At 36.3% G+C, this 12059-nt stretch overlaps 1 protein-coding gene across 3 annotated transcripts in view; it reads right to left on the bottom strand.

Moving 5' to 3' along the window:
- The window catches only part of LOC131036088 (uncharacterized), a 232576-nt gene that overhangs the window by 57873 nt on the left and 162644 nt on the right, over positions 1 to 12059 (bottom strand). For all 3 annotated transcript variants that reach the window (XM_057967893.2, XM_057967895.2, XM_057967894.2), the window contains 4 exons: positions 2500 to 2688; positions 2268 to 2378; positions 1878 to 2060; positions 1621 to 1779 (listed from right to left, as the gene is read on the bottom strand). In XM_057967893.2, the coding sequence (XP_057823876.2) occupies positions 1621 to 1779; positions 1878 to 2060; positions 2268 to 2378; positions 2500 to 2688 (642 nt within the window). The remainder of the gene's footprint in view (positions 1 to 1620; positions 1780 to 1877; positions 2061 to 2267; positions 2379 to 2499; positions 2689 to 12059) is intronic.

Raw genomic sequence — 12059 nt, 5'->3', positions numbered from 1 at the left:
CAAATGTATCCAACCATCGAATAATAAAATAAACTAAAGTTGACCAAAATGAAAAAAAAAAAAAATATTACCATTCTGATGAATATAATACCTATATTACCAAGTCCTGCTATTTACCCAGGTCCACTTCAGGGCTGGGTTGGCCTGGGGTTACCACAGAGTTCTTTGCACAATGTACTGGGGGTGCTCATGGAGGACCTCAGGCAAACCCCAGGCCAATGCAGCCCCAATCTGGGGCCAGAATTAGGACAAGGGTAAGAGATGTTAAACAGCAGGACATGGTAACATAGGTATTACTGGGCAAACCCAGGCAGGCCCCAAAGCAAGACACTCTTTTTTTCTTTTTAAAACAAAGGAAAAACTTTTAAAAGAGCGGAACGCTTAAATGATGATGAAATTAATTTACAATAAATTTTGTAGTTGGAACTACAATTTACTTAAGGAATACTCCCAAACACTTGCTCAAAATCAATGATATAGTATAAACTATTATAGAAGCAACATGTCAAGATGAAAACATAAGTATTAAAAAGGAAACAATATTAAATTTCATTTTGTATTGACATCTGACAAATCAATAAATTATGAATTTATAAATACTAATCTTTTTTTCAAATTCCGAGGTATTTTTTTTATTGGCAATTGTGAGTATTACAGTTTTTATACATTAATATTTTTTTTTTGTGTAAAAATTAAAAATTATACTTATATTGTATATCACTCTTTATATATCTTGGATCTGATATACACACTCAATATATGTTTGGCATTATGAGTATTACTGTTTTTATACATTAATTATTTTTATATATATAAAAATTATAAATTATACTTATTGAATATCACTCCTTGTATATCTCAGATTTGATATACGCACTCAATATATGTAAAGTTACAATTATATGTTTGTGTATACAAACCCTACCAGGTCCAGCAACTTAGTCTGATACCCTATTTCATACCATGAATAATGAATACCAAGAGATAAACTGCATTTACTCTGGTATTACTAGCATAAATTATTGAAACCCTGAAGTCTTGGCTGACTACAACTCTAAACCTATTGCACATATTATCGTAGGTTATCTCTGACATATGAAAATCTATGTTACAGACTCAAATTTGGCAATTAACTTTCAAGATGTTCATCTAACTCTAGCATTCTTTGACGTAACACATGCCAGATCAATTTGATAAAAAATAAGCCATATTAAAGTAAAGAACCTCCATAAAGATGTCAAAATTTTAATAAACCAATGGACAAAAACATGAACCTTCTATCGACTAACTCATAATGCATCCAAAAATATAATGATTCTCCATTACAACTTCCCATAAACAAAGGATATGCTAATCATTGAGTGTGGAGCTCTGCCTTGACTATATAAAACCTAATATTTTGAACAAAATTAATCGCATCTTTTTGAGGGAAACTATGTTTACAGGTCCTCTTCCAACATTCCAAGGAATAGAATGCAAAATAATGTGGACGAAACTGTTCTAGCAATGCTCTGCTGTTTTCACTAGATTTCTTCTCTGTATGTAGAAATGTAAGGCTAGAAGTAAAATGAATATAGCAATTTGTATTGCTTCATATAGATGACTTTATAAAGAAATTACCTGTACATCATAATGCATTCGCAGTGTGCGATAAGTCATTTGTTCCAATGCTTTTTCTGTTTCATAGTAGATTGATATGTTCAAAGATACATTGCCTGCCTCGCCAGTATGTAACCAAAGAGGCCATAAGATTGTGGATCCCCCTTCAATTTTGAAATCCTGAAGGTAAGTAGGATTTTGTCATTATTTTCATCATTGAATTGCAAAATTGTAGATTTAATACAATAGTCATCTATCTATAAATAACATTACAGAACCTTTGGAAAAGTGAAAATGAAGTTGCTAGAATTGGTCATGATGTCTGAATCATTTCCATTGCCACGTATTGCATCAATTTTATCATTTTGTTGGGTTTCTAGACAAAAAGGAAATTCAGCATCAAGATCTTCCAGATTTCCAACAATGAGAAAACGTGGATGGTTAATCTTCAATTTTGTATCCTGAAATAAAATCTGAGATTTAGAAAGAATATTTTTGAAATTGTAAACATTTTGTGTAATACAACAGTCAGATTAAAACTTCAGAAATTCTAAGCACATGAAGGAACTGATAAAAAACAAACTATACATTTAGTAACAACCTATGTGCTGTATGTAACATTCATAACGGCACTTTTGTCTCATATTGCTAGTCTTCAGAAGGAATACCTTTATTGTTGTGGCTGATCGATTTGATAGCTCCAATACTAAACGTCTAAGTTCTCCAACACTGGTTCTGGTTGGCATTTGATGTATTGTACCCTCAAGCCTAGGCAAAGGCTGCATATAACACAAAGCATTCAACACATTATCCACAGAAAATCAAATAGCCTTCACAAAAAATATGCTACACAAATGCCATTTACTCTAAATAAATTCTTCATAAAATATCAGCTTGCACCTGTAGTACAGAAAAATTTAAACATTTATGTGGATGCTCCATAGAATCCTTAATCCTGCCTTTCGTCCTCTTCTTCATCGGTATCTCGGACACAAAATCACATCGCACCATTACAGTACCTGACAACAACCACTTCACACCAACTATGTCGAGGAAACCTTCCTTTTTTGGAGTGGCTTTCAAATGAACCTGCACATATATATAGATATCATTTGGCATGTCTAACAGGAATAATCCACATGAAAAAGACATGTCAAAAAAAAAATTTCCTTGTGGGATTCATATGTTTACAGCAGAACCATTATTCGTTTACATATGACAGATTATCTTTATAATTTTTTTGAAAGTCCTTCTGTGACATGGGCTCTGCATCCATTGCTAGCAGAGACAGATGGCTCATCTCCCCTACGAAGTACATAAAATATATAATTGAAATGAATAACCACATTCTAAAAGTAGAAAAACATTATATTGAAAACCACAAATTGCAGATTGGTCAACAGAAGGTTCTCAAAACAGCAAGCAATATAAGATGATACAAGGTTCTCAAAATACCTAATCAGGTGATACAAGATGACTTCTAAAAACAAAGAAAAAATCTGAACACCTTTTCAAACTATAAATCTAGGAAGTACAAGACACTAATAATAGAGGCTTAAACTAATAAACATATAACCATTCCTATCGTTCATGCTAAAAGGAGAGCCATTGATAAATCCCAGAGAAATAAGCTGATCAGAACAAGGCACTAGTCTATATCAACCAGAAAATAGGCACACTTTCTGCAGTGCAAAGTTTACGGCATACCACTTCAAAAATCAATCATAATAATTATGTACTGAGCAAATTCACGGGTATCTGACCCTACCAAAATGCAAAGAAAACTTGAAATTAAATTTGGTATGCATCGACCCATCTTTTACAGTGATAGATTTTCATTTCACATGGCTATTTGTAAAAGGAAACTGTACTTCCTAAAAAGCTTGTTAGTTTCACATTGCTGTTTTCATCGTCTAGTCATTTATTTGTTGGAGTCCATTTACGATTCTCCCTTGCTATTATAATTGGCTGTACAATCAACTATTGTTGACCTGGTTAGAATATTTTCTAGGTGTAATTTCATCTTGTGATCTTTAGATTCATTAGGTGTTGGAATACATTTCTCATTCCCTCTTGCTATTATAATTGACAGAATGATTAAGTACCATTCTTCTGATTTAGTTATTCATAATCATTAATATAATTTCTCTCGTTGATTCTACAATGAACAAAGCAACTTCGTGGAAATGCATTCCATAACTAGGAAATAGCAATCAATTTTTCCATCATAAGAAAGATACTAGGAATGAACAAAGCAACTTTGTGAAAATGCATTCCATAAGAAAGATACTATTTCCTTTTTAACATCTTCTTTAGCTTCCCAGATAAGGGATTATGAGGCATGGTACATCGATAAGATCTTTAACATCATGTTTCCTGATCTTTTCATTCTTCATGGCTATACAAATTCAGATTGGGCAGGAGATCGTGATGCAACAGGTCTACTTCAAGTCATATCTTCATGTTTGGACATTTTTTTAATCTCATCAGCTTACAAGAAGAAGAACAGTGTTTCAAAATCGACAGCAAAGATAGTACATTGGCTCAAGCTTCAAATGAAGCAATGTGGTTGCAAGAGATACTAGATCACTTGCATGTGTTAATGTATAGATAGAAAACTCTATGAGTACTCACCAAGTTGCGGAGTACTAGCAGATTTTTCAGCTAGGCGAGTACTCTCAAGTTTAACTTACAAGTCTTCCAAGGTAAAAATTCACGATGTGGAATTGAAACATGCCAACATGGGTTAAAATGCAGGTTAAAATGTGTATTTCACAAGGATCTTTTCTATAAAAATTTAAAACCCTAGATTTACCCCTCCGAGAAACCCTGGTTTTTGCTGGGTTTTTTACGAGTCGGACATTTTGGGTTTGCCGAGTACTCTCCAAATCAGAGTCTACAAACTATGTGTCAATGATTCACTATGACAATCAAAGTGCTCTTCAGATGCCAAGAATTTACTCTTTCATGCAAGGACTAAGAATATTGAGATCAAGTATCACAAGGTTTTAAGAATTGTAGCAATATTAGAAGATTTTGACTAGCTCTGCTGAAACACATGATTCAGTGGCAGATATTTTCACCAAGTCATTGATGAAGAGTAAGTTTGTGAAGTTTCAGCAACAATTGTGCCTCAAAGTGCTTGTCATGAAGAGGGATTATCATCATGGTATTCTCTTAATTGTCTTTGTACTATTGTAATGTAAATCCTCTGATTTCACACAAAGTGAGGATGGTAGAATGTTAATATTGCATTGTAGCTATGCCTTAACAGTGATTTAATGTATGTTAAGGCCTATAAATTTATCCAACATGGATTGTACTTCATAGGTCACTGGGTTTGTGTCTCTACATAATGAGGTCAGTTGTACTGTGATTGTGAATGAAGTGAATGTATGCTCCTATAAAACTCAGCATCCATTGAGTTATGTGAAATATTTTTCCTCATCAATATCAATATAACATAATTAACATAATACATTATTATATGACTGTAAATCAATTACTAATTTATATATTAAATATTTTTATATAATTGATAAAATTGTTCTATTACATTCTACCAAGGACTAACAAACAAAGTGGAGGAACAACAAGGTGGCATCAAACACATCATAATTGAAGGGGACTTGATGGTTACATTAAATCAAAATGCCATACAAACCAAAGGATCTCCTAATTGGAACATAGAAAGCATTCTAAGGGTTGTTTGGCAGCTATAGAAGAAGCTGGAATCTCTTTTTGCAGGACAATGCTTTAGAAAGGAAACAAAGCAGCAGATTGGTTGGCGAATAGTACAATGGTGACTCAAAAGATTTAATCATTGACCACAGGATTGAGTGATAGTAAGAATTGGAGCCTTTGGTGTTATCGAAAGCTCTAATATACCAAACCTTTTCTTAATTCAAAGGATTTATTTGAAGCATGACACATAACTCCTACTTGATGAGTTGGCAAACATTGAAAAAATATATTAATTTACAATGTTTTGCCTTAATGATGAATGAATAGGAGATCAATGGGTATTGGATCTGTTCACGTGGGAAAAGTGCACGCTCTAATCTTGGTCAACACAGAATAAAATGCTGAGCATTGTATCCTCTCTTGAATAAGGAAATCCCTAATGCTGTTGTGAACGATCAATAGGGGCAACCTCAAGGTTCCAACTGTCAGGTCTTGACTTCTCAGGATAACTCGGCGATTTGATGTGTTTTGCTAGTAAACACGAGGGAACTTACAAATGCTACAAGTTGGCTTGCATTTGGCGATGCTTTAACTCTCAAATCGGGGGAAATAAATGCAAAATGATAGGGTTTAGGAAACCTAAGGACAATGATAATAATGATTGATGCTGTGGGTAGACAGATTTTAAATAAACTAATTCCTTCTTAGCCAGAGGTATACTCACAACTCCAAAGGAATAGTGAAAGCTCCTAGGAAATAAAAAATTTCAGACTATGGATATTCATTCAGGCACCCAATTCTGGCGCAGTGTGAGACAAACACCCACAATTGAACTAAGAACAATATTGGTTTAGACTAACCCTGCACGAGTACCTACAATTAGCAAGCCTCCAATGGGTATGAACCTGAAATCAAATCAGGTACCCTCACATTTCACCATTAAGATCGTTAAACTCTAATTAAACAGATGAAGAGAAACCATGCAAACAAATTAGGACACATGACAAAACACCATGCTTCAATGTTTCATTCATTTGTTCTAACTGCCATTACAATAATTTATGTCCAGCCATTCTATTCTACCTACAACTACTTCTAATTCTAACTGCTAACCTGCTAACTCTAAAAATTCCAACTATCTAACCCCTTACAAATAGAGAGGCATTGGCCATTTATAGGTTTTACATTTTGAATCAGTGGCCACGATTGAATCCATCCAATGGCTCTGGTATGCCTTCTAGAAGCTTTTGGCAGCTTTAACCCATACCTAGCAATTCTCATAACTTCCCAGCTATCCCTTTTCAACCACTTCAGCTACCTGCAACTGTTCTCAATCAATTTTGCTAGAAGACAAGATTTCACTAGGCTCGAGGTAAATCAGGTAGCTGAGAAATAACAAACATGTGTCCCCCTTTTGATTTGAATTACATTAATGGGGCCCTGTTGTGACCTTTTCACACATCGCCCCATTGCTAATGGGGACCCCCTCTTTGTCGGCTTTCTACGTTGTTAGGTTAGGGTTTTGGCTGCTTAGTGGGCAATTTTGCGTTTCCCGTGCCCGAGTCTTGGAGTTTTGATCATGCCTAGTGCCGTCTAGGGTTTTTGAAGTTATAGGATCATGTTGCAAATGTTGATATTTTAATGATCCTAAGCTTTGTCTAAGTGTAGACCTATTTGAGCGTAACGTGTTTTTAAACACACGCAGCAGCGATTTTAAAGTGCCAAGACATTCACAGACCTTTTGGAGTTGTTTTCTCGCTCCTAAGGTATTATTTATGATGATTTCGCACTTTATTCCAATATTTTCCTAGCGTTTTGCTCATATTTTTGGACAATTAGCCTGAGTCCAGTGTAAATTTAATGTCTCTAAGTGATTTTGAGTGATTAAAATGATAAAATCTTAAGGGAAATACTTATTCCAAGGGTTAAAGGGTCAAATTCCATGCTAGAGGTGCTTTTCCCCTCACATTCCAGACTACCCAACCCATTCCCCCACTCAAAATCCATACTACACATGGGTTTCCCTTGAAATCCATACTGGCTACTATTTTCCCCCACTGTTTATCCATACCCAAGTCAAATTTCCCCTGGAAGTGCTAAAATTTGGCTAAGTGTCAAGATTTATCCAGACTGCCATCAATTTTCCAACAAGAGTGCAGAGTGGAGTACGGACTGAAGTGCGGACAACGTTGAGGATAATTCCATGCCTGGGTTGATTTTCCACCAGGATTTTTGTGACAACTAAGTGCAGATTTTTGTCCAGATTTTCATCCAGACAGAGGTCGATTTTCCCCTGAGAGCATTTGTAAGGATTTTTGTCCGGATTTTCATCTAGACAGAGATCGATTTTCCACTGGGAATATTTTGAAGAGTTTTGAGTCCGGATTTTCATCCAGACAGAGGTCAAAATTCCACCAGGGAGGTTTTTTCCAAGTTAAGTGAGTTTGGAGTGTGGATTTTTCAATCCAGACTGCCATCGAATTCCCCCTAGGGGTGATTTTTTGCAAGTAGAGTGTATTTTTGTCTAAGCTCATATCAATTTCCCCTGGGAGGTTTTTGTGTGCAATTTTGACGAATTTATGCATGGATTTTTGTCCAAGCTAGGGTCGAATTTCCCTTATGGGGTAAATTTTGATATTTTAATGATTTTTGAAGGTATTTTTCAATCCCAACCCAAGTCGATTTTCCCCTGGAGGCTTATTTTGGATTTAATTTGCAATATTTTAATAAGTAAACCTCATTTTTAATTTCTTTTAAATAATTATTAATGATTATTTAAAATTTAAAAGCAAAATTTAATAACTTGCAATAATCATTTAATATTTTAATCTTCTAGAAGCAAGTTAGATTTTCACCAAGCAAGTATTTATACAAATGTTTTATCCCACATTACTTGTGTGGTGAAAATGAGAGGTGAAAGCAAGTATAAGAGAGGAGACTTAGCATTATTTTATTATTAAATCTGCTTGGTGTCTCCATGAAAGCGATTTTTTCTCCAAGTTGGGTGAATTTTAGCAAGTGATTGAAGTGAAGTGTTGGGTTGAGGATTCTTTCCTCCTCTATTTTTTCTAGCTTGCTGATCTATTCCCCTTTGCTGCCATTAAAGACCAGTTCCAGAATTTCGATTTTTGCTAAGTTTGGCGATTTTTCCAAATTTGGCATTTTTTGGTGAAAGTTGCCGATTTTATGTTTGGAGACTTAGGCGATATTTTCCTCCATTATTTGCTTGCTGTCCAGACCTCTATTGTTGCAGATCAAGGCTGCCATTAATAACATTTTTCAGAATTTCACCTTGGCGTCATAGCTGAAAAATTCAATTTTTGCTAAGGAAGGCAATTTTTTGTGTTTGGGGTATCCAATCCCAACTTGGGCAATTTTCCAATTTGCTGCCATCCTTGCCACTGCAGATCTAAGCTGCCATTGACAACATTTTCAGATTTCCATTTTGGCGCCATAGTTGTGAAAATTTCGATTTTAGTTTGAGAGTGATTTGGTACATTTTGATGATTTTCATGCATTCTTGGTGGCTGCCATCATTTCTAGCCTGTTGATTCGCTTCAGATCTGAGGTTTGCTGCAGATCTTGACCTCCATTAATGGCTGCCATTAATTTTCAGACTTAAGTTTTTATTGCCCAGCCAATTCTAACTTAGGCATTTTGCATTTGGAGGTGTTTTATGAGTTTTCTGTGCATTTTTTAGACCATTTTATCAATGTTGTAGGTCTGAAAACTCCATTGTTAGGCGGCTGTCTTCAGAAATTTTCATTTCCAACCACCTAACCATTTTGGCAATTTTGCTTGGAGATGATTCCTTAGCCATTTTCATCATTTTCAGGGATTTTTAACTACTTTGCAAAGTGCTGGTAAGTCTGAAGTATTCAATTTTCAGACTTGTCCTCAGAAATTAAATTTTTACCAGCCACACTTACATTCCTGAATATGATTATTTTCGTCATTAGAACTGATTTATATCAAGATTATGCACATTTTTTAAGATTGCAACATGTTTTAAAAGTCTGATTTTCAGGTTGTCTTCAAAATTGTTGACCTCCATTGTTGACTGCGGAAGGTGTCTTCAAACATTGATTGTGTGAAAACACAACCTTTCACAGCTTTCCTTAGTCATCATTTATCCGGTATACTCCTTTGCATTTTAGCTTGCATATTTACTAAGCATAAGGAGGTATTCAATGAATTTTATGGAAGGCTTCCATGCCTTAGTGTTGTCACACTTTGAACTTAATTGCTAAAATTTGCCAAGTGTATGGATTATTTTCCTGACTCCATGCCCTAGTTAACTAAAATCTTTAGAAAGTCGGGAATTTTATTAAAAGAACATTATTTATTTTCCTAAGTCTAACTTCGAGCTTCATACAGGTGCGATGTCAAAGTCAGGATATAAGGAAAGGAAATAACTATTGAAGATGCTGGAGACTGGATTTTATCCAAAACTTAAGATTTCATCCAGATGGAAGGAAATCACAGATACAAACATGCATTTCCTAGATTTCGACCAGAAGCAACGTCGGATGTTCGGAGTCGGAGATCAAGTTCCTTCCCCAGCCTATGCGAACATTAAGAAGAGTGGCATTTTCCATGCTGTTGGGTTTCCACAATCCATACAGTGCAGTGAGCTTATCCTGGAGTGTGCACGATGTTACGATCCACTCACAAGAATGATTAAGACTCCTAAGGGCGTTGTCATCACCTACCTTGCTGATGATGCTATTGCAGAGGTGTTCGGAATTCCACACGGAACAAACATGAAGGATGTGACCAAGGAGGATTATGCAGAAAGATACACGAAGAAGATGGGTGTATGCAAGAATTTAATTAATCAAAGAGTGGATGATTGAGCCTAGGTCTCATCATTCCACGGCTCCCAAGACACTCATGTGCATAGATTTTAAGGAAGAATATAGTGATTTGATATTCCTACTCAACAAAGTGATGGGGATGCTGCAGGGAGCAATATTTGATGGATGGATGTTCTACTTCATCCAGGATTGTCTTAGAGGAACACTAATAAATTGGTCAAAGATTATTAGTGACAACCTGGATTTTTAGTTGAGGAATGTAGAGCAGTCCAAGTCATTCGCCATGACTCCCTACCTGGTGTACCTGCTTGCACGATTTGTTTCATATAGAGGATTAATATGCAAAGGTGAAGTCGGGAATGGACAAGGACAATTCCGGAGTCATGAGTGCTACCCCCAGCTGAGCATGTATAGAATTGAAGACTATAAGAGAGTGAATGATGCATTCACTATGTACATCACACGGATGTTGCAAGGCGGAATCCATAGAAGATTGTCCAAGGAGGCAACAAAGTTATTAGAAAAATATGGATCATGGTATATACAGTTTCCCACTTTCACATACCTCAGGATTCATGGGTTTCAATCTGAACCCTACAGACTTCCTAGGTATCCTACAGACAGAATGATATTGTTGGAAGTGGTGAGACAACTTCTAGAGTTCGATGTTATTCAGAGAGAGAAGCACAGACATGAATAACATTCCCCATTTCAGTTGGGAAGACGTCAGAGATTTGTTAGTCCGCCATAGCCGCCAGCAATGCGAGTGAGGAGCTTGAATTCTATCGATTTGCTACATATAAGAAGAGAGAAAGATTTGATCCAAACAAGAAGGTCGGAAGGATCAGGGGAGAGAAGTTCACTCACAAGATTGACATAGAAGATTCTTGGGCTAACTTGATGGACGAGCAAGAAGTGAAGAGAAGAATGTGGTCCAGAATGTCAGTGGATTTCATGAGGAAGTGTGGACTTTTCCTCATTCCTGACCAGGTATTAAATGATAGAGATCATACACATCCACAGTATGAGAGTGAAATGAAGAAGGCAATCCTATTGCCTAATTGGTCAGAGTCAGAAAAGATTAACCTGAATATATTGATGAGAGAAGTCTTGAATTTCTCCCGCATATGGGTGGATATGCAGATGAATAAGTTAGTTGACATGGGTGTTCCCTTCACTTATGAAAGGATGAAGCCGGAAGAGTCTACTTCCGAGGATGATCAAAGGACTATCAATGATGTCAGGATTCATGTAGACGAAGAGAGTCAAGCAACCAAGAGAAGGAAGAACGCGTCAAGAGAAGTCAAGGCCAGAGGGAAGAAGATTGAGGAGGTGAAGAATAAACAAAAGACTATCATTCCTCCACTTATCATTCCTTCACCCCCTCCTAGTGTCTCATCAATCGAAGTGATTGAAGTAACAGAACAGAACAAGGAGACTCAGCAGTGTTCCAACACAGTGATACTACCAGAGAATATTCAGGAGTTCCATGCCACAGCGACATCTGCACCTCCTAATGAGAAAGATGATCAGTCGGGATCCCCTACTGTCCTTTTGGAAGTTAGCTTGGGAAATGAGGTATATGATTGGACCAAGAATAATCCTAATGATGATGATGATGTTATCTCGGCATTGAAAGAGCTTGATCGAGAAGTATGTCTTGATGATGGTATGGAGATGGCCGCTATTCCTGAATGGCTGATGAGAAGTATGGAGAAAAGTAAACAAATAATAGAGGTACAGCCTATTGATGATATTGATGACTACCTAGCTAGGAGTGCTAAGGGGAAGGAGCCCAAGAGAGCGGAGATTTTGTCGCACATAGCTAGAGACGAGACAGGAATGTGGATTGCGCAAATTGTTGTTCCTATTACAGGCATGACAGCGGACATTGCTACTCCTATGGATTTCCAGATCACTTCAGTCGCCCTTGGTCGTAAATCCAGAAAACAGGAATTC

Source organism: Cryptomeria japonica, chromosome 4, assembly GCF_030272615.1.
Source record: "Cryptomeria japonica chromosome 4, Sugi_1.0, whole genome shotgun sequence".
NCBI lineage: Eukaryota > Viridiplantae > Streptophyta > Pinopsida > Cupressales > Cupressaceae > Cryptomeria > Cryptomeria japonica.
This window is presented reverse-complemented; position numbering and strand designations above follow the sequence as displayed.